At 59.1% G+C, this 25,257-nt stretch overlaps 1 protein-coding gene across 6 annotated transcripts; it reads right to left on the bottom strand.

Moving 5' to 3' along the window:
• SLC2A7 (solute carrier family 2 member 7) lies at positions 1 to 21,229 on the bottom strand. 6 transcript variants are annotated; one of them, XM_089301523.1, is made up of 13 exons: positions 21,090 to 21,229; positions 20,091 to 20,189; positions 17,377 to 17,537; positions 14,594 to 14,718; positions 12,941 to 13,093; positions 11,461 to 11,586; positions 10,893 to 11,083; positions 10,057 to 10,110; positions 9,548 to 9,658; positions 7,517 to 7,618; positions 4,872 to 4,947; positions 3,494 to 3,621; positions 1 to 3,051 (listed from the first exon to the last, which is right to left on the bottom strand). In XM_089301523.1, the coding sequence occupies exons 1-13, from the start codon at positions 21,114 to 21,116 to the stop codon at positions 2,833 to 2,835; spliced, it is 1,572 nt and encodes a 523-aa protein (XP_089157649.1). In that variant the 5' UTR covers positions 21,117 to 21,229; the 3' UTR covers positions 1 to 2,832. The 6 variants fall into 6 exon arrangements, with proteins under 6 accessions (XP_089157649.1, XP_051714179.3, XP_089157650.1 ...); XM_051858219.3 differs by lacking the exon at positions 10,057 to 10,110; XM_089301524.1 differs by lacking the exons at positions 10,057 to 10,110; positions 10,893 to 11,083 and having other exon boundaries at positions 1 to 3,094.
• Positions 21,230 to 25,257: the final 4,028 nt, after the last annotated feature.

Raw genomic sequence — 25,257 nt, 5'->3', positions numbered from 1 at the left:
GAGGCTGCAGCTGTCGGAGTGTGGCGCCACGGTCACGTGACCCCACAGTGCGGCCCAATCAGCAGCACTGAGCGAGCAGTGGCTAGAAGTGCTTACAAGGTGTGGCACTGAGCACCGTGGAGCGCTTTGGCCTCCCAGGTAGTAGAGGAGGGGTGGGGACGCCGTTCCCCTGCCGCTGTCCAGGAGAGGAACCCAGGGGACCGTGGGCTGGTGTGGGTGCTGATGTCCCTGGCTAAGGGGGCGGAGTGCAGCTCTCCTGGTTCTCAGGGCCACGCCTTCTCCCCAGCAGGTGCACGGGGACCCAGAGACAGTGTGGGTTACCAGTGTGAATTCTTTTTAAAAAAAGATTATTTATTTATTTGAAAGTCAGAGTTACAGGTTGAGAGGGAGACACAGGGAGAGCGCTTCCATCTGCTAGTTCACGCCCCAGATGGCTACAACAGCCAGGCACCTCTTCCGGGTCTCCCATGTGGGTGCAGGGGCCCATGCACTTGGGCCGTCGTCTGCTGCATTAGCAGGAAGCTAGATTGGAAGCGGAGCCCTGGGACTTGAAGCAGGACTCCGATACGGGATGCCAGTGTCACAGGCGGTGGTTTAACCCGCTGCGGCACAACACCGGCCCCAGACACCTCCTTTCAGCACTGCATCATTGCTGTGGTCCACATCGTGGGTGTCCGTTTCTGAACTTTGCGTTGTGCTTCATTGCATCAACACCACATTGTTCTGAACACCGTAGCCTTACAATGAGTCGTGATGTCAGGTAATATTCGTCCCCCATTCCTGGATTCTATTTGCCAAAGTTTGCCCAATTTTTAAAAAAGATTTATATTTATTTATTTGAAGGGGAGAGTGAAGAGAAACAGAGAAGAAGAGAGAGATCTTCCATCCACTGGCTCACTCCCCAAATGGTTGCAAAGGTTGGAACTGGTCCAAGACAAAGCCAGGAATCCAGAGTTTCATCTGGGTCTCCCATGTGGATGCAGGGGCCCGAGGACATGGCCCGCCTTCCACTGCCTTCCAGGCACATTGGCGGGGAGCTGGATCAGAAGCAGAGCAGCCTGGCCTCAAGGCAGCGCCCAGACGCGATGCCAATGTCACAGGCGACAGCTCGCTGAGCCGCAACGCCAGCCCCTTGGCTAATTATTGTCGTATCTATGTCCACAGAAGGCACTGATCTGGAGTTTTCTTATGTTTTCGATCTGGTTTAGGTATCAGAGTAATGTTGACGTCAAAGAATGAACTGAGAAGTATTCTTTCCTCTTCAATTTTCTGGAAGAATTTGGGTCAAATTAATATGATTTCTTCTTTAAATGTTTCGTGGAATTCACCAGTGAAGCCATTTGGATGTGGCATTTTCTTCTCTTGGGGGAAGGTTTCTAAACCACAAATTCAGCTTCTTTCATTGATTTAGGGTAATTCAAAAAGTTCATGGAAAATTTTAGTTTGATGTAAAACACTGTTAAAACTGTGCATACACGGGGGCCTTCAAAACATTCAGAGAAAATGCAGACAATGAAAAACCAGTGCAAATAGTGAAAAATGCCCGTAATGAAAACACAGTGCGGGGATTTCAAGAATTTTCTGCACCAAAATAAGCTTAACTTTCAAATCCGAACTCCAGCAACTTTGTGAGGTCGCCTGTGTCTCTTCAGTACGGCGACTCCTTCATGGGATTGCCCCTTTTGGCCAAGTTGTCAAATGTATTGGCCTAGAATTGTTCGTGACGCCCCTCATTCCACTGGGGAGAAGCCCGCCAGCCCGCCCAAGTCCGGGCTCCACTTCCTACTCACGCCTGTACGGAGGCCTCAGGCCATGTTCTGTTGGGCCTCGGAGGGCAGCAGCTGTGTTGGATGACCAGGTTCACGCCTGCACCCCTCCGCTGGTGGCTTTTTCGCCCGGGCCCAGGACCGTGAGGCCGGGGCTCCCACCCCCTTTCCAGCAGGCCCAACTGGAGACCCTTGAAGGGTATGAGCCCCACAGGGAGGAAGCCTCACTCTGGGGGAGCCATAGGTGTGCTCCTGGAATTCCTGGGGGTACCTGGGCTCCTTCAGTCACGTGACGTGCTGAAGCCACACCCTGGGCTCCTACAGGTCCGATCCCGGGTCCAGGGTTGTGTGCACAGGCAGAGAGCTGCCTGGGGGTCTCACCGGTCAAGTGCATTTTAACAGGAACCGTGAACATAACCCCCGATATGGTAAAATGCTTCCCAACTTATCAAGCGTCTCCACCTGCTGTATTGGCCTCGGTGCAGGGACATGGAAAGGGAAGCTAAGAGAGGTCACGCGGAGTCCTGGCCTGCAAGAGGTGAGACGGCTGTGGCCGAGAGAGCGAGCTGGCGATGGCTCGAAGCTGCTGCTGCAAATCCTTTAAGCTTCTCGGTTCAAAAGCTGCAGGCTGATGGCCTGGCCCCTGCCAGGGTGGGCCAAGGCTGGCAGGATGGGAGGATGTGCAGAGGGGAAGCTTCCAGAAGGAGGCCTGGAGTCTGGGCGCAGGGACCGGGTGCAGAATTAGACAGTGAGACAGAGAGACAGAGAGAAAGGTCTTCCTTCCGTTGGTTCACCCTCCAATGGCAGCTCCGCTACAGCTGGAGCTGTGCCGATCCGAAGCCAGGAGCCAGGTGCTTCCTCCTGGTCTCCCATGCGGGTGCAGGGCCCAAGCACTTGGGCCATCCTCCACTGCCTTCCCGGGCCACAGCAGAGAGCTGGACTGGAAGAGGGGCAACCAGGACAGAACCGGTGCCCTGACTGGGACTAGAACCTGGGGTGCCGGCGCCGCAGGCGGAGGATTAGCCTAGTGAGCCACGGCACCGGCCAAGGACCAGGTGCAGAAGCTTTAAAAGGAAGTTCCCTTCCCAGCAGTGCAGGGCCCAGGAGGCTCCGCCCTGGCGACGTCTTCCTTCTCCGGGATCTCCACCCCGTTCCTCCGGGCGAAGACGCGGTTTATCTGCACGAACGTCTGCCCCTTGGTCTCAGGGATGACCACGTAGATGTAAATGGCGGTGAGGAGGCAGACGCCCGCAAAGACGATGAAACTGTAGGCTCCGATGGCCTCCTGGACCGAGAGACGAAGAGAGCGGGAGGCCGTGGGGCGGGCCCTGGCAGGGACAGTCCTGTGGGTGCCCAGGGGCTTTGTGGTGGCCAGTCTTGTTCTGCTCTTGGGCCAGTGACAGCCAGAAAACTGGATCCTGCCCTTACAGGCATCCTTGGCCTTTAGCCACAGACCTCCCGGCCTTCACGTCCTTGGTGTGTTGAGAGCCAGAAGGGCAGGGGTTGGGGGGTTGTGTCCCCTCGCCCCGGCTCCAGCAGGCTCTCTATTACCCTTGAACGCCGCAGGCCAGAGCCCTGGCCTTACGGGGTGGGTGGGGGAGCCCCCGCGTCACGGCACAGCGTCTCGGGCATGGCTAGTGTTCCGTACAGGAGGGTTGGCATTGGCTATCTCAGCGCCCATCAGGGAGGCCCAGGGATGGGGGCGCCCGGGGCCCTGGCTCACTCACCTGCACAGACGGGAACACGAAGCCTATGACGAAGTTGGTGAGCCAGTGCACCGTCCCATCCACTACGAAGGCAGCTGGCCGGGAGGACTGCAGGAAGATCTCTGTCCTCACCACCGAGGGCACGGGGCCTGGGCCGAGGGAGGGGGGCGAGAAGTGTGCAGGGGGCCTGGCTGGGCCCGGCCCCCGACCCTGTGGGAGCCTCTGCTGGGATCAGGGGCCAGAAAGGCCCCCACCCCTGCCCTGCAAAACTAGGTCACAATTGGGCCAGGAGCCACAGAGGTCTGCTTTGCAAAACCCAGGTCGGGAGCCTGGAGTTGAATCCCCATGCACGGGAAGTGCGGAAGCAAAGCAGAGAGGAGGAAGGCAAAGCAGCAGTGAGGACTCGGTCCATGCAGGGAGTGGACCTTCCCCTCCCAGATGCCCCCAGGGTGTCACCCCCTTCCTCTGTGTTGGGGTCACCCTGAACTTCTAGAGGGTTGAGGCCGGCTCAGCGAGTTCCTGGGCTTGGGCAGTGCTGCCCTCCTGTGGTAGGTCTGGGAATGGCAGCCCCCAGTGCTGCCCGTCTCCTTGGGTTCGTCTCTTTGTCAACAGTTTTTCATGATCACCCCCCCAAGGAGCTTTCCCTAAAGCGTCCAAAGCCAGTTTCCCACAATTGCCACCCCCATGAAATCTTAGTGCCACAGCTATCCTGTACATCTGTCTGTCTTGCATCCAGCTCAGGGGCTTTATACAGAGACCCCCCTGCCGCTCCCCCACTCCCAGGGACTCTGCCCCGCTGGACATGCACAGCAGATGGGGAGAGGGATTCAAAGCCGCAGGATGAAGCTGCTCTTGGCACTCAAAAGGGTGGAACTCCCGCACCCCAGGGGAAAGGAGGCTGCTGGTGAGGGAGTTACTGCCCTGCCTCCTGCTTCCCAGGAGACCAGGCTCAAATGTCACATCCGCCCACGGGGGATCTGCCAGCTCAGCTGATCACCTGTGTGCTTCATGCAGGCAGCCTGGCCCGAGGGAGGACAGTGGCCACTCCTGGGACACACAGGCGGGGATGGGGGGCGGATGGACTGCCGGGCACCCAGGCCTCCTACACACATCCACACAGCGTCTCAGGACCCAGAGGCATCTGCCCCAGGCAGCGAGACCAAGTGTGGAGCCTCAGGAGTGGACTGGAGTGAACTGGAGTGGCCGCCGTGGAAGTGGTGACGGGCGGGGGTCTTCAGGACGGGTGAGGTCTGCACAGGCGGGGAGGGTGGGGTATCGGGAATACTGTGGACACGGGCCTCACGGACTCCACTCACTTCATAGGTACTTGTTGTGCACCTGCTATGTGCAGGGCCCTACAGGGCTGGTGGAGGCGGGGCGGGGGCCAGGCAGTACTCACTGGGCCCGATGGAGTGTCCCGCGATGTAGGCAAAGACGCAGAGCACACCCAGGTAAGACAGCCCAGCGACCTTGCTCTGTGGGGAGAGGGCGGTCAGAACAAGGCCCCACCCCCAGCCTGCTCCTCTGCAGGCTTCTGGAAGCCTTGGCTGTTTTCAAGTGGGGGGCTCAGGCGCGTCTTTCTCTTGTTTTCCCGTCGGCCACCCCTCTCTGCACTCCACAGGCGTGAGCCACTGGGTGTCCACACATCCCTCTGAGCAAGGTCGGTGCCGTCTGTCCTACCATTGTGAGCCCAGAGTACAGGCAGGGACCCCGCGGGGACCAAGCACTGGCCCACGTCACTCAGTCGAGGGCAAGGCCTTGGGGTCCTGGCTCCCTCAGCCGGGTCCTCAGATGTCACTCAGATGCCCCCAAGCTCACTGCCAGGGACCAAGGCTGCAGGGGAGGGCGGGCAGCAGACAGGGTGGTGGGCAGGCGACCAGAACCCACAAGTATGGGACAGAGACGGCTGGGGGAGCGGCAGGAGGCCGGGTCCATTTCAATGCCTCGTGCAAAGGAGGACATGGCCAGGTGGATGGGGCAGCCGGTATCAGCACCAAGCGGGAGGAGATTTTCCACGGAGTCCACAGGACGAGAGGAAGAGAAGGGCCACCAAGTAGGCCACGGAGGTTTGTGGAACGCAGCGACAGGGATCTCGGTGGCAATGTCTTCGCTTCCGGTCTCTCTTGCCTCCAGACCGGAAATGTTCTTGTGAGCAGGCACTTGGCCCAGTGGTCCAGGGGGGACTTGGGACGCCCACATCTTTTATCACAGCCCTGGTTCGAGTCCCGGCTCTGCTTCCTGGCATCCTGGGAGGCAGCAAGTGATGGCCCAAGTACTTAGGGCCCTGCCACCCTCGTGGGAGACCAGGGTCGAGTTCTTGGCTCCTGACTTCAGCCTGGCCCAGCCTTGGCTGTTGCAGGCATTTGGGAGATGAACCGTCAGACAGAGGATCTCTCTGTCTCTGTCTCTCTTTCAAATAAAAATTAATTAAAGCTTGGAAGAGAAGGGAAAAAGCAAAGACCTTGTCTTCAAGTTATGGGAGAACGTCTTCACACGTCCTTGTACCAGGCTGGGTCACATTTCCAGTTGCACACTTTTCATTTGGAAGGGCTTCAGGACAGGGTGCAATAACCTGGCCAGCAACAAGGACAGAGAGGAACCCAGGAGACACAAGCTGAGTGCGTGGAAACATTGTATCGTGCTGCCCTGGGTTAGGCTGTGCTTGCAACATCAGCAGCCCACCTTGGATCCCCAGTTCCAGTCCAGTCCTGGCTGCTCCACTTCCAAGCCAGCTCCCCCTTAACGCTAGCGCACCTGAGAGGCAGTGGATGATGGCCCGAGTACTTGGGTCCTTACCATCCATGTGGGAGACCCTGGCTCCTGGCTTTGGCCTGGCCCAGCCCTGGCTGCTACAGCCAGTTGGGGAGTGAACCAATGGATGGACAATCCTTTTCTCTCTGTGTTTCTGTCTGTCTCTTCTTCTTTGTCACTCTGCCTTTCAAATAATTAAATAAATAAGTACATCTTCAAAAAATAATTTAAAAAGCAAAAGCACTTCATATTACGGCCATCATGTGTGCTTTTGTAACTCCTGCAGATCACAGAGTGGATACGAGAGTGGAGGAGAACTTGAACAGCGCAGGCTTTGCTGGGGGCCGTGGACGAGAACCTGAATGGTACAGGCTTTGCTGGGGCTGTTGTGCTGAGAGTGGACGAGAACTTGAACGGCGCAGGCTTTGCTGGGCCGTTGTGCTGAGAGTGGACGAGAACTTGAACGGCGCAGGCTTTGCTGGGGGCCGTGGACGAGAACCTGAATGGTACAGGCTTTGCTGGGGCTGTTGTGCTGAGAGTGGACGAGAACTTGAACGGCGCAGGCTTTGCTGGGGGCCGTGGACGAGAACTTGAACAGCACAGGCTTTGCTGGGCCGTTGTGCTGAAGTTCACGGGCAGTTTTCATTCCTGCTTCCTTCACGGGCTCTGCTGTTGCCCATCCTTCCCCACTGGGTCTCCATCTGGCTTCCTGCCGCTCCCCCAGCCGTCTCTGTCCCATACTTGTGGGTTCTGGTAGCCCGCCCACCACCCTGTCTGCTGTCCGCCCTCCCCTGCAGCCTTGGTCCCTGGCAGTGAGCTTGGGGGCATCTGAGTGACGTCTGAGGACCCGGCTGAGGGAGCCAGGACCCCAAGGCTTTCCTGTTGCAGGCTGACCGGGTCCAGCAGGTGCTCCGCCCACTCCATCCTGGAGCCCACGGAGCGTGTGGAGCCTCACGCCTGGCTCACTCCCTCCGTTGCAGCCTCCTGTGTGTCCCCGTCCCTACTGCAGCAGACGCTGTGTGGCCGATCTCCACGTGTGGTCTGCCACCCACACGGACCTCGGATCCCGGTTTCTTCCACTTCTAGAGGGGACGATTTCCAAGTCCCCTTCTTGGGTCCTCATTGGTTCATCCTTGATGGTGTGTGGTCTCACACTTGTGCCCAAGCCGGTGTTGCCTCACCACAGGCCAGGGGTGCCACCCAGAGCCAGGGCCCCTGTAGGGAAGCCCTCTCCCTGCATTTTGTCCCCCCACTGCCACCTTGCCCTCCCCGGCCAGGAGAGTGGGGTCAGACCTGAAACAGGAGCGCCACGGTCAGCACCAGGCAGGCACAGCCGCAGAGGCCGTAGCCCACCAACAGGAGGAGCCGCCTTCCCAGCCGCTCCACGGCCACTGCCTGCAGGGGAAGCCAGCCGTGAGGAGCAGGGATAGCACCGGGGGTGCCCTGCAGCCCCCACGCCCCTCACGGTCCGCGGTCCCCTGCTGCCACCCGGGGGCTCCCACCACCCCTCAGTTACCTCCCCGCTGTAGTGGCCACCTTTGCTCTCGCATCTCGGGGCCTGGCTGGCCCTGGGGTGCTGCCCCCGACAGTTGCCCGATCCCACGAGCCCCAGCCATAGTGTCCCAGGAAGCCATTTCACACGCAGCCCACCCTGACCAGGTGGGCTCTCCCACTCTGGGCTGCTGTCCGCCTGCCCTGTTCCCTGGTCAGCCCACCGAGATGCTCCACCCTGGCAGTCCCCAGCCTGCCTCCCCTGCCTCGCCTGTTCCTTCCCACAGAAACCACAAGCTCTCTTGCCTACGTTTCCCTGTCGCCTCCGGCCCCATGATTGACCCTGGGGCGGCCCCCCGGCCCCCGGCACCCCCGTGGCGTGGCATGTCCTGCTGGACCCCTCCTCCTGGGAACTGGGAGCAGCCAACCTTTCAACACCAGGCGCCTCCTGATCTGGTGGCCTCACCACACCCAAACAATGATAGAACCTTGATTAAAAACAGTTCCCCCTCCACGCCCTGGTGCTCCGGCCAACCGGACTTGGGACTCGCGTCTCCAGGGTCCCTCCCCGGCCCTGTCCACTCTGTGGACATGCACTTCTCAGCCAGCTCCTCCTCCACGCTCGGTCCCTGCTGCTCCTTCTGCTCGGTTCCTTCCTCTTGCACTTTGAATAAGGCGTCTCGCCCATGCTCATGGCAGCTCCGCACCAGGCCCTGCACGGTCCCCCGAGTCCCGCTACCTCCGCCCTCCCAACAGCCCAGGCAGGGTCACCACTGCCGTGCAGCCAGGGCCAGGCAGCAGCATGACTGACGGCCATGCCTGTCTTGTACCCAGGGTCGAGTTTGTCCTGCATGCCTGTACCCGGATATTGTTCCTCCGGGGAGGATGGTGGAGAGGGAGGTCCTAGACCTGCTCCTTTATCCTGGAGGCGGCTCCGAGGAGGCGGGACCCTGCCCCCTCCCAGAAAGAAAGGGGAGGGGCCAAGGGAAGCCAGTGGGAGGAAAGGCTTCAGCGTTGGGTCTGGGGACCTCCCTCAGTTCTCCATCACCCTGACCCTTTCCCCCTTAACCCTCCCCTCCCTGCCACTCTGAATCCCCTGGGAGCTGGTCAGGACTTAGCCCGGCTCTGGGGAAAATACAAAGAAGCAATAAATAACCTCCGAAAAATTTCAGCCATGGAAGCAACTCAACAAATGAAAATGGAGATGACCAGGGGGTAACTCATCAGCTCATCTTTTTTTTTTTTTTTTTGCCAGGCAGAGTTAGAGAAAGAGAGAGAAAGGTCTTCCTTCCATTGGTTCACCCCCAAAATGGCTGCTACAGCCAGCGCTGTGCCAATCCGAAGCCAGGAGCCAGGTGCTTCCTCCTGGTCTCCAATGGGGTGCAGGGCCCAAGCACTTGGGCCATCCTCCACTGCACTCCTGGGCCACAGCAGAGAGCTGGACTGGAAGAGGAGCAACCGGGACAGAATCTGGCGCCCCAACTGGGACTAGAACCCGAGGTGCCAGCACCATAGGCAGAGGATTAGCCTAGTGAACCACGGTGCCGGCCAGCTCATCTTTCTAACACAGCACTTAGATCAAGGCACCTGGGGCTCGGATTTTAAATCCTGAACCCCGAAGTGACAATATGGCAACAACATTCACTACATCAGAAGACCAGGAACGCAAGTGCCACCAGCATTTCACAAAGACACTTGCATCTGAGGTTCCTGGAGTCACCTGGTGGGGTTCACACAGGTAGCAAGTATGTGACCCCAGGAGCGGGGCCACAGCACTCAGCTGACCCCGTGGGGCTCCTGTCTGCCCAGGAAGGATGCGTCTCAGGCACTCACGGAGATGACGGTCATCACGATGTTGACCACGCCGGCCCCCACCGTCACGTACTGGGAGTGAGTAGCCGCCACTCCGGCTGACGTGTAGATGGTGTCCGCGTAGTAGTTGATCTAAAACACAGATGCGGTGTGTGAGGGAGGCCGAGGACCCAGGCTGCTGGCTTCCCTCTGTGCCCGGGATGCAGACCCTGGGACGGAAGGTGGTGATGGGGTCGGGACACCAAGAGCTGGACCACCGACTGCTCCGATGTGTTCCCCTCTGCCACCTGGGACTGCGAGCTCAGAGCCACATCCTTCCCTGTCACCGTGGCCAAGGCGGCCCCTGCTCAGCTGGCGTCTGGCCCACGCCCGCCCTTGGTGACACAGGCAGCACTTCCAAAGGCCACGTGTGCTGGTCCCGATTGGTGGCTGCCACCAGGGCTGTCAGCCCTTCAGGGGCCCCTGTTGAACATCCACAAATCGGGGGCGTGGGCCTTTAGCCTCGAAGTTAGGACACCCATGTCCAGTACCGCAGGGCCATGGATTGATTCCTGGCTCTGGCTTCCGATTCCAGCTTCCAGACCCTGCGAGGCAGCAGCAAAGTCGCAAGTGATTGGGCTCCTGTCGCTGACATGGGCGACCTGGCTCCCGGCTTCAGCTGTTGCAGGCATTTGGGGAGGGGGGCAGGTAGGAATAGAGACTGGGAGCTCTGTCTGTCTAGTTATCTGCCTGTTTCTGTCTGCCTCTCAAATAAATAAAAAATTAAAAACAAACCCATGAATCCTGGAAGACCCAGAGCACCTCTTCCTGACACCGCCCTGAATGTCAACACCGAGGTTTCTGGAAGCAACCTCCGGATTTTGTAGGTCTCTGCCCTCCACGCCCCCCTCCCAGAAGATACGGTCAGAGAAAAGGGGCCATGTTCTAGCGGGCAATGGCACAGCATCGGGGCCAGGTGAAGCCCTGGGCTCCTGGCCCAGGTGGGATCAACCAACCGCCTTCCCCAGGAGCCCCAGTGTCCGCCTGGTGCTGCCGGCCCCGTGCACAGAGGAAAGAGCTTGGCAGGAGAGGTTTCTCTGTGGCGCCTGGGAAGCCCAGGACAGGCAGAGTGGCTGAGGGGGAGGCGGAGCTGGGAGGCAGCCTCTGACTCCCCCCAAGACTGGCCTGCTGGAGGCGGAGCTGTCTGTCTCAGTGAGAAAGGTGGGCCTCTGGGAAGCTGTTTCCTGGGCAGTCCCGGGTTAGCAGAGAAGCCCCTGAGAGACAAGGGGCCTCTGCTCCTCCCAGCCTCTCCCAGTCCAGCGTCTGGGACACGCACACCCCTGAGGCTCCCCGGGGCGCCTGGCTGGGCCCATGCCTGCTGGCGCACCGCATTGATTCCGGACAGCTGCTGGCCCGCCATGAGCACGATGATGGAGACCAGCTGCCAGCGCAGGGGCCGGAAGGTGAACAGGTTGAGCACCGACAGGTGCCCCTCGGCGCGCTCGGCTCGCTCCTCCTCCCGCATGTCGTCCAGCTCGGCTTCCACGTTGGCCGCATGGCCTCTCAGCCTCCGCAGAGCTGTGCGACAGAGGGTCACCCAGGGTGGCCGGCTCACCGCCACTATGAGCTGTCCCCCTGCTCACCGCCAGTGTCCTCTGACTTCACCCTCAATGTCCCCGGCTCACCGCCACTGTCCCAAAGATTTCAGGATGCAAGGGACGGCTCCCCGTGACGTAGCCTGCTCCACACTCACCAGATCTCCACTGTTCGACCCTAGCCAGGTCCCCAGCACCAGGGCTGTGCCCCCAGTTGCCACCCTCCCATCCCCTACCCCCCTCAATCTCTCAACTCTGATGCCCGGGACTCTGACCCTGACCTCAGTCTCAGCCAGACCTACCCACAGCTGCCCAGCCCCAGCGCGGACCCCCGGGGGGCGCCACCTGCCTTTCCAGTACCTCGCCGCGCGGTGTCCTCGTCTCCTTTCTGGATCAGGGTGTAGCGGGGGCTCTCGGGGAAGAAGGGCAGGGAGAGGAGCTGCAGCAGCGCTGGGATCCCGGTGACAGCCAGGAGCACGGGCCAGCCTGGAGGAGCCGACACCTGGAACTCGAGCCAGGACAGCCCGGGGGAGGGGGGTGTCGCTCCCCCTCTTCACGGAGGAACGACACTAAACCCTGCCTAGGTTTCCTATCCGAGTCACGGCACCATTATGCTGCTCCCCCTCTTCGTGGAGGAACGACACAGGACCCTGCGCTGTTCTTTCATCTGCTCGGCCCTCCCCAGGTTTGCTACCGACCCTTCCACCTCCGTGGAAGGGCGGTTCCCCCTGCCACTTTCCCCACTTCCGCAGGGGAGCAGCACACCGCCAGCCGGCTCTCTCGGGGGCTACTCAGATGTTCCTCAGGTGTTCCTGGTGCATGTTGTCTCTCTCCTCCTTTATAGTCCTCTTCCACCAATCCCAACTCTGCTACCCACACGCCGAGCACGCTGCTCTCCTCCAATCAGGAGCAAGTCCTACAGTTTATTGGTTGAACTGGAGGCAGCTGTGTAGAAGCTGTTTCCTCCTCTCCCAGCGCCATATTGTGGGAGAGCAGATGCATAGAATAAGTCTTAATTCCAGTAACAGTCTAGTCCGAGTTGCTCCCCACAGAGGGAGTCTCTGTGCACCTCGGCTGGCGTCACAGTCCGACCTCTCCTCTGAGAAGGTCGCCTGCCCATGGTGTCCCCACCCTTCGCGGTCCTTCCAGAAGGCCTGGGAGTGACAGGGTTACATCAGCACCTCCCGCCCCTCTAACTACGATGTGAACGGGCAGCTTATCAACCTCTCCAGGCCTTGTGGGAAATGCTTGTCAGGCTGAAACTGTGCATGGATTTCAAAGTTTTTGCACAAAATTTTTTAAAATTCCATTTTTCATGAACTTTTTGAAATGCCCGCGTAGAGACAATAACACTGCTGAGAGAGCATCGGCTGAGGAGGGAGCAGGAGGGGGCAGGAGCCCACGCACAGGGGCTTCCCTCCAAAACGGGTGTCCGACCCCCTGGGGGAAGCCTGTCCTGGGGAGGGGTTTACCCCCAAGCCCACGGGCATCCTGACCCTGAATGATCTTTGCCAGACCACCCACGGGCTTACGAGTGTCTACGTCCCTTCAAGCTACTGTGTGGAGCACAGCGACTTGGATCCACCCAGGAAGCAGTTGGTGTGGAATCCGCGGCACTGGCAAATGTCTGTGAAAACCCCGCTGTGTTCACGGGGCCTTTGCTGCCGGCCCACGTTTATTCGCCTGCCACACCGATGACTGTCACACGTCCTTCCCAGCTTGGAGCAAAACCTCTCCTCTCGACCCCCCTCCCCTCCCAGCCTCCCCTGAGCGGCCCGCTGGACACGTGGGGTACAGGTGGGCGAGCAGCCAGGCCCCCAGCCCCCGGCTCCCCTGTCACCTGCCGCGTTGCCCAGGATGGCCTGGAGGCTGAAGACCTGCGCCAGGAAGACGCCGAAGATGACGAACACCTCTGTCATGGTGCCCAGGGCACCTCGCAGCTGCTTGGGAGCCAGTTCTCCCAGGTACATGGGGAGAGCACTGTAGGAGATGCCTGCGGGGCAAAGCAGAAACCAGGCCGCCGCCCAGGACCCCGGTGCCCGGGGTTAACTCATTTCCATTCCCTATGACCCTGTTTCTGCTAGGCTGGGCCACTCCTAGCAGGGAGGTGTCACTATGTCCCTGGGATTTGGAGAGCTCTGGGCTTTGGTTTATTTCCTGATGTTTCCAGGGCTTGTTTACTTGTATACCTCTTTTTTTTTTTATTTTTAAGATCTATTTATTTTACTTGATAGGCAGAGTGACAGAGAGAGAGAGGGAGAGACAGAGAGGCAGAGAGATCTTCCATCTGCTGGTTCACTTTCCGAACAGCTGCAACAGCTGGGGCTGGATCAGGCCAAGGCCAGGAGCCTGGAACTCCATCTGAGTCTCCCACGTGGGTGGCAGGGCCATCAGCTGCTGCTTTCCCAGGCGCATACGCAGGGAGCTGGATCAGAAGTGGAGCAGCCCAGACTCGAGGTGGAGCTCCAAGATGGGATGCTGGCATTGCAAATGGAGGCTTAACTCACTGCTCCATGACACTGCCCTCCCAGCTCTGCCGTTTAATACGAGAAACCATTGCAGCTGAGAAATCTCCCTCTCTGCTGACCGAGACCTCGGGTTCTCTGTTCCTTTCTCCAGAGCCCCCATCCTCAGTCCAGACTTCCCCTCCGGGGCCAGCGCTGTGGTGCCGCGGGTGAAGCCGCTGTCTGTGGTGCCCGCATCCCATATGGGCACCGGTCCAAGTCGTGGCTGCTCCACTTCCAATCCAGCTCCCTACAAATGTGCCTGGGAAGGCAGTGGATGATGGTCCAAGTGTTTGGGCCCCTGAACCCATGTGGGAGACCTGGAAGAAGCTCCTGGCTCCTGGCTTCGGATCAGCCTAGCTCTGGCCATTGTGGCCATTTGGGGAGTGAACCAGTGGATGGAAGACCTCTCTCTCTGTCTCTCCCCCCACCTCTCTCTGTGAAACTCTGCTCCTTTTAAATAAATAAATATATATATATATTTTAAAAAAAACCAACTGTCTGTCCTCCTCATAAACTGCCTTGTAAAATCTCACCAGCTCCTTGTATTTCAAGGCAAAGCTGTGTTTCTGGGTTGAGTCTTTGGGGCATCCTCCGCAGCTTTCTCAAGCGCATTAACAGGGAACTGGATCAGTAGTGGAGCAGCTGGGACTTGAACTGGCGCCCCTATGGAATGCTGGTGCTGCAGGCAGGGCAGGGGGCTTTAACCTGCTGCACCACAGAGCCAGCCCCAGCAAGGGTATGTTTCTAAAGATCCCTCTCCAGTATAAGATTTTGTTAAACAATGGGAAAGAGCCAGGAAACATGAGGTTTGTAAGGGCGTTGGGCCAGAGACAGTAGGCTGCCCCCAGAAAAGAGGCCGTCAGAAGCGGCAAAGACCCCTCGCCTGCCCGTTTTTCCACCTTGGCCACGGGGCTGGGCACGCCTGTCTGAGACCTTCCCCTGGTGGACCCGAGCCGGGGCCAGGCTGCCAGCTGTGTCTCCGGTACCTGCACAGACTCCCAGCAGCACTCGAGAGAAGATGATCAGCTCAAACGCCCGGGCCACTTTGCTCACACCCATCAGGATGGCGGGGACGATGGCGAAGATGTTGTTGATTAGCAGTGTCCCCCTCCTGCAAGCACAGCGGAGCCAAGGGCAGCAGTGCAGGCGGCACCGAGGCCTCTTCTCCGGGCGGGCGCCAAAGACGGTGGGTGGGGGCTACGGATGGACGCGAAGCCCTTAGCTCTCAGTGCAAGGCGTTAGAGGGTGGGTGGTGATGACGTCAGGGGTGCCCTCAGCGGGGGTCCGTGCCTTTACAAGCAGACACACAAGCTCACTCTGCTGTCTCGCTGCCCCCAGCCCCACCTCCAGGGGCTGGCAGCTTCTACGCTTTCAGGGAGTGATAAGGCTGTCACCAGCCCCAGGATACTTGCACAAGCAGGGTGACCTCCCCACATCTTTGAGGATCCCTGGACCTGAGGGACACAGCTGTCATGATCGGCCAGGATCCACGCTGGGGGCAGAGCTGGAGTTCTCTGAAATACTCCCAGCCCAGTCCAGAAAACCAGAGACAAGCAAACTGCACTTCTTGAACTGCCTTTCTCTCCCTGGGGTGACCACACCCTGGGAGGATGCCCACTGGAGCCTGAGCAGAGGTCAGCCAGGCCGAGGCTCCCTGGGCAGCCCGCATATGCGGCCACCTCCGGCAACCCAGCCTTTCTGAGCCGGGACAGCACCGACGGCCGGCTCCACCCCTCCCGGATGGGCAGTGCTGTGGTCTCCTCTGTGAGATCTGCTCTCCGCCAGGCCTCGGTGACCGTGGACTTCAGACAAGGAAGAAGAGGCCAAGCCCAGGGTCCTGGAACAGTTTCAACACTCTTGTTGCCGCTCAGAACAACACAGACTGATCCACAAAGCGGCCTGAACAGAGGCAGATGTTTGCAGAGGGATTAGGACGCCCGTGTCCTGTATCGAGTGCTTGGGTTTTAGTCCCGGCTCCACTCCCAAATCCAGCTTCCTGCTGATGCACACCCAGGGGCCGGCAGGTGGTGGCTGAAGTACTTGGGTCCCTGCCACCATGTGGGAGACCTGGCTTGAGTTCCTGGTTTCTGGCAGTGGCCTGGTCCAGCCCCAGCTGTTGTGGGTTTTGGGGGAGTGAACCAGCAGATGGGAAATTTCTCATTTTCTCTCTCCTCACCTGCTCCACTTCAAATAGACACATATTTTTTTTTCTTTATTTATTTGACAGGCAGAGTTAGACAGTGAGAGAGAGAGAGAGACAGAGTAAAGTCTTCCTTCCATTGGTTCACGCCCCAAATGGCTGCCACGGCTGGCGCTGCACCGATCCGAAGCCAGGAGCCAGGTGCTTCCTCCTGGTCTCCCATGTGGGTGCAGGACCCAAGCACTTGGGCCATCCTCCACTGCCCTCCCAGGCCACAGCATAGAGCTGGACTGGAAGAGGAGCAACCAAGACTAGAACCCAGAGCCCAGGCGGAGGATTAATGAAGTGAGCCACGATGCTGGCCCCGACATGTTTTTTTTTTTTTTTAAAGATGTATTTATTTGTTTGAAAGTCAGAGTTACACAGAAAGAGAAAGAGAGAGAGAGAGAGAGAGAGAGAGAGGTCTTCTATCCTCTGGTTCACTCCCCAGTTGGCTGCAATGGCCAGAGCTGCGCCGATCTGAAGTCAAGAGCCAGGAGCTTCTTCCAGGTCTCCCATGTGGGTGCAGGGGCCCAAGGACTTGGGCCATCTTCTACTGCTTTCCCCAGCAGAGATCTGGATCGGAAGTGGAGCAGCCGGGACTCAAACCAGTGCCCGTATGGGATGCTAAAACTGCCGGCTGTGGCTTTACCCACTACGCCACAGTGCCGGCCCCAAATAGACAAATTTTAAAAGACATCTGAAACAGTCTGAATGATGGATACTCACATCACCATCAGTCAGGGGCATAGTGGATGGCAAGCCATTAATCAAATATTTCTAAGAAGAGGCTCTTTAACTAAAACCCACAATTTCCAACCGGCAATGTTGCTCGTGGGTATGGAAAGGGCACAGCCGTGGTTTGGGAGTCATGGTCACTAGAGGTACTCCTCCCCCCACCCACAAGCTACCTAATGTAGCTCCATCATGGCAACAGTAACTGGGCTCCGAGGGCGTGGGGTCTGATCACACAAGACGCCCCGAGCCTCACCCCGAGACCTTGGCTCCGCCTCCCCTTCCCGGGAACCCTGACCTGTGCGTCTCCCTTATCTGTGAGTCACACGTATGCACAGCCCCCGGGCTGAGGCTGGAAGATTAGTGGATCCCTGTGAGCCAAGCAAAGTACAAAGAGCTGGTCTCCCAACAAGATAGGAGACCGCCGCACGTGGAGTGACCACGTCTGACCGCAGGCCTCAGAAGCACTCCCCGTGACGAGGCCGGGCAGGGAGAGGCTGCAGCTGTTGGAGTGTGGCGCCACGGTCACGTGACCCCACAGTGCGGCCCAATCAGCAGCACTGAGCGAGCAGTGGCTAGAAGTGCTTACAAGGCGTGGCACTGAGCACCGTGGAGAGCTTTGGCCTCCCAGGTAGTAGAGGAGGGGTGGGGACGCCGTTCCCCTGCCGCTGTCCAGGAGAGGAACCCAGGGGACCGTGGGCTGGTGTGGGTGCTGATGTCCCTGGCTAAGGGGGCAGAGTGCAGCTCTCCTGGTTCTCAGGGCCACGCCTTCTCCCCAGCAAGTGCACAAGGACCCAGAATTGGTGTAGGTTACTAATGTGAATTTCAAGTGAGGGTGGCACACCCTCTGTTTACCTGCCACATTTATCCACCAGCCGGCCAACAAGCCACGACCCCAGCAAGCCACCCAGAGGAAACACAGACACAGTGCAAGACCACAGGAGCAGCAGGGCCTTCTCGTCCATGAACCTTCCGTGTCGCTCAAAGTAAGTTTCGTTATAAAATGACTTCAGGACCTGCAAAGCATTGCCCCAGGCTCAGTGGGAATACTCACAGCTGTGAGACAAGGGGACGGTGCACAGAGATGTGCCCTGGGATACAACAAACCTGTGGCTTCACTGCTGCTACCTGAGATTCAACACCTGCCACACGAGCCAGTGCTGCGGTGCTGCCAGTTAAGCTGCTGCCTGCATTGCCGGCGTCCCATATTGGAGCACTGGTTTGAGTCCCTGCTGCTCTGCTTCTGATCCAGCTCCCTGCTAATGTGCCTGGGAAGGCAGCAGAAGACGGCCCAAGTACGCCAGCGTGGAAGACCCAGATGGAGCTCTGAGGTCCCGGCTTCAGCTTGGCCCAGCATCTGCCAGTGCAGTCATTTGGGGAATGAACCAGCAGATAGAAGAGTGCTCCCTTGTTCTGTGTGTGAGTGTGTGTGTGTGTGTGTGTGTGTGTGTGTCTTATCTCCTCCCCCGCCCCCGTCACTCTGCCTTTGAGATAAACAAATACATTGTTTAAAAATTAAACTAAATTTAAAAAGGATCCTTGAAGAATTCATTATTAAAAATCTACACCAAATTGTTAGAAACTCACTTTTCGGAGACTTATTTTCTCAGAGGCAACACAGGAAATATCCTTACTGATTGTGTGACTTTGAGGAATGTATATAACCTTTATTTATTTATTTATTTGAGAGGTAGAGTTACAGACAGTGAGAGAGAGGGAGAGACAGAGAAAGAAAGGTCTTCCTTCCGTTGGTTCACTCCCAGATGACCACAATGGCCAGAGCTGTGCCGATCCGAAGCCAGGAGCCAGGTGCTTCTTCCTGGTCTCCCACGCAGGTGCAGGGGCCCAAGCACTTGAGCCATCTTCCACTGCTTTCCCAGGCCACAGCAGAGAGCTGGGTTGGAAGAGGAGCAGCCGAGCCTTGAACCTGCGCCCATACGGGAAACTGGTGCCACAGGCGAGGATTAACCTACTGCACCACAGCGCCCGCCCTGAGGGATGTATATAACCTTTAAATATAAGCCTCAATGTCCTCGTCAGTTCTAGATATATATACATATGCATATACCTCTACATACATAAACGTGTATACATCTCACAGAGAATGTATGAGCTTGGCAAGTGACAAAGCAGTGGTACTTTGCTTGATCAGAGATGCCGTTCTGGAGCAGGCATTTGGCATCAGGACACCCACGTCCCATCGTCAGAGTGCCCCCTCCACTTCCTGTCCAGCTGCCTGCTTACATGCACCTGGGAGACAGCAGGCGACGGCTGAAGTGCTCGAGTCCTGGTACACACATGGGAGACCCAGATGGCTTCAGCCCTGACCCAGCCCTGGCTGTTGTGGGAATTTGGCGCGTGAACCAGCAGATGGGAGATCTCTCAGACCGCTAGTACCTATCCGTCTCTCCTTCTCAAATAAATAAAATAAGTGTAAAAGTGTGTGTGCCTTTAATACATATGCCTCTATGCACTTACGTATGTACGTGTGCACACACATACGAGGCTATTCATGTATGTGCGAGCAACCGCAGCAGTACCTCCCACAAACCAGCAGCTATAAATTACGAACATTGATTTAAAAATTTTTTTTATTTATTTGAAAGGCAGAGTGACCTAGAGGGAGAAACAGAGGGAGAAATCTTCCATCCACAGGTTCACTCCTCAAATGGCTGCAACAGCCAGGTCTGGGACTGGCCAAAAACAGAAGCCATGAACTCTGTCTGAGCCTTGCATGTGGCTGGCAGGAGCCCAAGCACTTGGGCCCTCCTCTGCTGTCTTCCCAGGCGCATCAGTAGGGAGCTGGATTGGAAGCGGAGCAGGTGAGACTGGAACCATTGCTCCAATGTGGGATGCCAGCATTGCCAGCTATGGCTTAACCTGCTGAGCCACAACGCTGGTCCTGACATTATTTTTAAATAGGCAGCAGAAATAACACACCAGGGCTTGGTAACTTTACCGGAATGCTGGGTCCCGGGCCCTCTGCCCCTTGGGATGCTCTCCCTGACGCTGGTCCCATCTGTCCTCATCCCTGGTATTCCCTCTGTAATGCATTCCTCCTGCCAGAACTCACACCTGGCTCCCAACCTGAAAAATCCAGACTGGTCCCCCATCCCCTCCCTGGGCTTTGGCTGTGGCTCCCAGCCCCAGGGCGCACTGTCTGTCTTCTAGACCTGGGCTCATCTCACCCTGTCCTCAGATGCAATCCCATCAGGTTTTCCTCCCCAGCTCTCACCCTGGCTGCCCTGGCCAAGGTCACCCACACCATCAATCAGGTCAAACTCATAGTCACGTCCGAGCCCCGCCCCTCCGGGCCTGCTGCTGAGCTCCCCCCTCCGCCAGGCTTCCGGATGCTCTGCCTCCAGCTCCTCCCCCTCCCAGGACCCCCTCTCTTTTCCCCTTCCCCACCTCAGCCCGTGAATCCCAGAGCTCAGTCCCCGACCCCATGTTCCCCGCCATTGACAGGTGGTCTTCCTGGGCGAGGACAGGGGCTGAGGCCCAGAGAGGCTGGGCAGGGTGTGCCCCTTCCCCACACCCCACGGATGCCCTCCCAGCCAGAGCCGGCCCACCTGGTGTGGCGTGTTCACCACGGCGATGTTGTAGCCATACTGGAAGGCGGAGCCGAAGGCTGCACTCAGGGTCGCCAGCGCCAGGCTGGGCTGGAGCCGCTGGGGGGGGGGGGGTGAGGCAGAAGGTCAGGGACGTGTGGGGCCGGGCCTCAGCGCCTCTGGCCAGCGTGAGGATGGTGGGAATTGAAGTTGGGGTGGGAGCCACGAGGTGGGCTGGGGGAGGGGAGGGCGCTTAGGAGAAGCTGAATGTGTGGTGACGCAAGGCCACCAAAAGACAAAGGCGACACTTCTGGGTAGGAGGAATGCTTGGGGGGCACTGAAAGAATGGGGCTGAGGGGCCGTCTTCAGCGGGTGGGCAGGGAAGGCCACCCCGAGTCGGTGCCCATGGCACTGGGGCTGTGGGAACCTCACGGACAGAGCTGCCGATGGCGCCTTCAGAACAGATTCTGGGAAAACCAGGGCTGCCCCCCAGCCCATGGCTCGGATTTCCATGGTGGCCACAACATGGTGGAGTATAGGGCCCGTAGGCCAGCGTCTGAGGAAGGAGTGGCAGGGCCGGGACGGGGTCTGTGCTGCCTCCCAGTCTGTCCAGAGCCGCGGCCCTGGGCCCTTCCCCGCCTCCTGCTCTTGCACCCCTCACCCCCAGCCGCACCATCAGCTGCCCAGTGCCCGTAGCCCTGAGGCTGGCACAGCCGGCGCTGGCCAGATCGAGGAGGGCAGGGTTCGGGCATTGTTTGGGGCCACCGCTCTGTTACCTTAGGGGTGGGCTCTCTCCAGTGCCGTCCAGTCTCCCGGCATGGCCCTGGAGCTGGACTCAACACTGCCAGGCTGCTGTCTAGAAGTGAGGTTCGGGAATAGAGGCTTCCCCAGACCCCCATCTCGGGGCTGGGCCCCCTAGCCCCCTCAGCACTGGAAACACGGGACCTTCACCTCCCCGCAGGTGCCCATGCCTGGTGGGAAAGGAGCGGGGCAGTGATGGTTCCTGAGCTTGGCACTTACCCACGCCCTGGCCTCTTTGCTCTCCATCCTTGTCCAGGCGGGAGGACAGGTGCGCTCTGCCTCCCGGGGGCACCTGAGCCCTGTCCCGTGGGGCCGCCTGCAGGACCTGCTCGGTGCAAGCCTGCCTGGCTCTGTGACCCTTTTGCCCTCTGGACTCTGCCTGTTCTCCCAGCAGCTCCTTATTCTCGGATGGGTCGATAAGCTGCCTGCTGGTGTTTGGCCAGCGATAAGCTGCCTGCCGTTGTTTGGCCAGGAATTCATCACTGCACCCACCGAGCCCCTGCCCGGGGCTCCCAGATGCAGCAAGGGGAAAACCATGGTCTAGCATCGGCCCCCAGAAATGAGGAGTCTGGGAGACCGAGGCAGGCCAGGGCTTGGACCAGAGACGCTCCTCCTGAGTGGTCTCCTGGCTGCACTGGGATGGTTCTAACTGCAAGACTTGTGAAGAAACCTGCCTTTGTTATTTCTATCACAAATCAGTCTATAAAACATGAAACAAGGCTGCCTCCTTCAGATTCATCTCTATCAGCATTACAAGATAACGCGACATAACTAAGTACATCACGGCAAATTGTGGTCAGAATATCAGGTGCCCACTGCATGGGAGACCAGGAGAAGCACCTGGCTCCTGGCTTTGCATCAGCGCGATGCGCCGGCCGCAGTGCGCCGGCCATGGTGGCCATTGGAGGGTGAACCAACGGTAAAGAAAGACCTTTCTCTCTGTCTCTCTCTCTCTCACTGTCCACACTCTGCCTGTCAAAAAAAAAAATAAATAAAAAAAAATAAAAAGACGTGCCATGGTGTCAGGTGCATGATGGGAGTGGGAGTGCCCTTCATGGTGACTTTATTATAATGGAGTGGAGGACGCACCCTGCAGCGTGTTGGGTTTTTCCAGTTCTCAGCGATGTGGGGCTTGCGGTCCCCACTACACAGGAAGGCGGGCAGGGCCTGGTGGTGCGTGGAAGGCAGGCCGTGGCGGTGCTCAGACAGGGAGGGAGTTTGCCCGGTGCACAGGAGGGGACTTGTCCCGTGGGCTGAGCTGAGCTGGCACACGGGCCGGCCACCGCTGTCCTGCCGCGGGTGGGCGGTGGCCGTCCAGGCGCAGATTGCCTGCGCTGTCCAGCAGCGGCCAGCATGGTCGGCAGGGGCTGGGAGCAACGGTCCAGCCGGGGGTCAGACCTCAGCGCCTCTCCCCCGCCACCTGCTCCCCCACGGGGGATGACGACAAAGTTCCTGACCCAGAGGTGAGGTGCACAGCTCCTGAATGCCGCTCATCGCACACTTGGAAACGGCTCACGGGGTGGGTCTAGAACAAGCGTCCCACACCACAGGGCCTGCTTTCAGCGCTGCCCCCACTTCCAACCCGCGTCCTGCCGGGGTGCGTCCCGGGAGACAGCAGATGATGGCTCAGGTCCTTGGGCCCCTGCCGCCCACCTGGGAGACCCAGAAAGAGTCCCAGGCTCCTGGCTTCAGCCTGGCCTAACCCTGGCTGGTGTGGCCATTTGGGGAGTGAACCAGTGGATAGAAGAGCTCTCTCTCTACAGATTGGAGACAGCACTGTTCCACTAACTCCAGACTGGAACTTCAGGGCCTGCCCCACGTGCCTGTCCAGAGCCAGGAGAGCCTGGTGCGGCCTTCCACCCTCATCCCCAAGCCTCTCTCCCAGTGGGGAAGCAGCACCAGGGTTTGGAGCCCATAGTGGGTTTGCACAAAGAAGGCATCTTCAGTTTAAGGGACTGAAATGGTCTGTGATTATATTCTTCCTGGATAAGAAAATGTCCTTTTTAAAAAAGTGTCTTTTCTCATTTTGAGCATGGAGCATGGAGACCGCGGGGAAACCTGCCTCCCACTGCTGATTGAGGGTAGGAAGACGCCACCGTGGGGCTGGGGTTCTGCTCCTTCCTCCTCTGCCGACATCGGCAAAACCCACTCTGCCACGCCCCAGTATTCAGAGCGCACTGTGGGCCCCGCAGTGAGCTCGTCCATGGGGCTGAGGCCCGTGGCCCTGCTCACCGCTGACTGCCCTGCCTGGGCCCCTCCCCAGGGACTTCCCACCTCCCTGCGATGCCTCGTTTCTCCTCGGCCATCACTCACCTCCGTAGCCGGATTTACATCTGCTCTTACTGCCAACCTCTGATGTGTGCACATTTATATTTCCTAAGCTACACGTCATGTGCATCACACACATACACACACACACAGAGCAATGGGGCTGGCAGTGACCACAGCACGCTGATGTCCGAATCCTTCTTTGCTGTCTCCACTTCGGGGCTCATCCCCAGCACCTGCCTCCTGCCCTCGCTCCCCCAAAAGTGCTCCCCCCTTGGCCACGAGTCATGGAACCTGATGGAGGCTCCCTTTCTGATCAGCACAGGCTCCTCCGTGTGTCCCCTCTGGGGCATTGGTCCCCTCCTACCCTTTGCCCTCTGCACATGGGACAACCTGATGCTGGCGTGGGGCTGGAACCTGGGCTCGCTTCTGTAGGAAAGGATCTGGCTCCTCACTCCCGGCAGGGATCCCCCCGATTCTCCAGGGCAGCTGGGATGGTTCCCCACGTTGTCAATCAGACAGGAACACTGCAGCCCATTGGACATCACATCTCAGCTGCCTCTTGGAACCCCAGTGTCGGACCAGCACCCCCTCCTCTTCCCTGGCTCCCTCTCTGCTCCTGCTCCACCTGTCCCCCTGGTGTCCCAAGCCCTGGCGACCCTGCCCTGCCCGAGGCTTTGCATCTGGCGTCCCCTGGGCTGGACCACACATCCTTTCCCGCACACCCCTGACGCAGATCTGTTTTGCTTCACCCCACTGCCCACTCCGTGACAACGCTGTGTCACTGCTGCAGCCCGGGGCTGGGAACGGCATCTGGCAAATGTGCTGCTCACCCCACGTTTGCATCCACGCTCTCCTGAGCGCACAGCCACAGGCCAGCTTCCTTGTGGACATCTTTTGCAAGCCCCATCAATGTCTCCATTTCATCGTGTCCAAGAATTACGCTCTTCCCCCGAAACCCACCTCCCTGCTCCCCAGACCACGCCCCACTGGTCCAGTTAGACACCTGCTGGGGTTCCGGACTCCTCCCTTCTGATGGCCACATGGTCCCCAGTCCTGCTGAGCAGCTCCTTGGCTGGGCCTCAGGATTTCTCCCCAGCTGGGCTCCCCTCCCAAGTCCTGTCCTCCCCTCATTACGACCAGGCACTCCCTGAAGCTCACCGCGTGTCCTGTGCACAGGCACAGGGCCCGCTCACCGCGTGTCACGTGCACAGCCGCAGGGCCCGCTCACCGTGTGTCCCGTGCACAGGCGCAGGGCCCGCTCACCACGTGTCCCCATGCACAGGTGCAGGGCCCGCTCACTGTTTGTCCCCGTGCACAGCCGCAGGGCCCGCTCACCGTGTGTCCCGTGCACAGGCGCAGGGCCCGCTCACCACGTGTCCCCGTGCACAGGTGCAGGGCCCGCTCACTGTTTGTCCCCGTGCACAGCCGCAGGGCCCGCTCACCGTGTGTCCCGTGCACAGGCGCAGGGCCCGCTCACCACGTGTCCCCGTGTACAGGTGCAGGGCCCGCTCACTGTTTGTCCCCGTGCACAGGTGCAGGGCCCGCTCACCGTGTGTCCCGTGCACAGGCTCAGGGCCCGCTCACCGTGTGTCCCCGTGCACAGGCGCAGGGCCCGCTCACCACGTGTCCCCGTGCACAGGCGCAGGGCCAGCTCACCGCGTGTCCCCTGCACAGGTGCAGGGCCCGCTCACCACGTGTCCCCGTGCACAGGTGCAGGGCCCACTCACTGTTTGTCCCCGTGCACAGCTGCAGGGCCCGCTAACCGTGTGTCCCGTGCACAGGCGCAGGGCCCGCTCACCACGTGTCCCCGTGCACAGGCGCGGGGCCCGCTCACCGTGTGTCCCCGTGCACAGGCGCGGGGCCCGCTCACTGCGTGTCATTCCAGGGCTCACGTGTCCTCAAGGATCGTGCTCGTCCCCTTTCGCTCAGAAACTGATCGGAGGACATAGTGCGTGCCCCTGATCTGAACACACAGATGTAAAAGTCCACGTGATCTAACAGCAGCCTTGCGAGACGCTGCTTACGAGCCCATTCAGCAGAAGCAACCGAGGTAGAGGGAAGCCCAGCAGCTCCCCCGAGCCTGTGCAGGAAGAGGCAGAACCAAGGGCCCAGCCCA

This window comes from Oryctolagus cuniculus, chromosome 7, assembly GCF_051225735.1.
Source record: "Oryctolagus cuniculus isolate XC-2025 breed Fujian yellow rabbit chromosome 7, ASM5122573v1, whole genome shotgun sequence".
In the NCBI taxonomy this organism is placed as follows: Eukaryota; Metazoa; Chordata; class Mammalia; order Lagomorpha; family Leporidae; genus Oryctolagus; species Oryctolagus cuniculus.
This window is presented reverse-complemented; position numbering and strand designations above follow the sequence as displayed.

Bases quoted from the DNA above. Each gene is read 5' to 3' on its own strand.
- SLC2A7 (XM_089301523.1), bottom strand. From the start codon at position 21,116: ATGGAGAGCAAAGAGGCCAGGGCGTGG. The intron at 20,190-21,089 runs GTAAGTGCCAAG...CCCCCCCCCCAG, and splicing joins GCAAAGAGGCCAGGGCGTGG to CGGCTCCAGCCCAGCCTGGC. The intron at 3,052-3,493 runs GTGAGTGAGCCA...CTCTCGGTCCAG, and splicing joins TCGTGTTCCCGTCTGTGCAG to GAGGCCATCGGAGCCTACAG.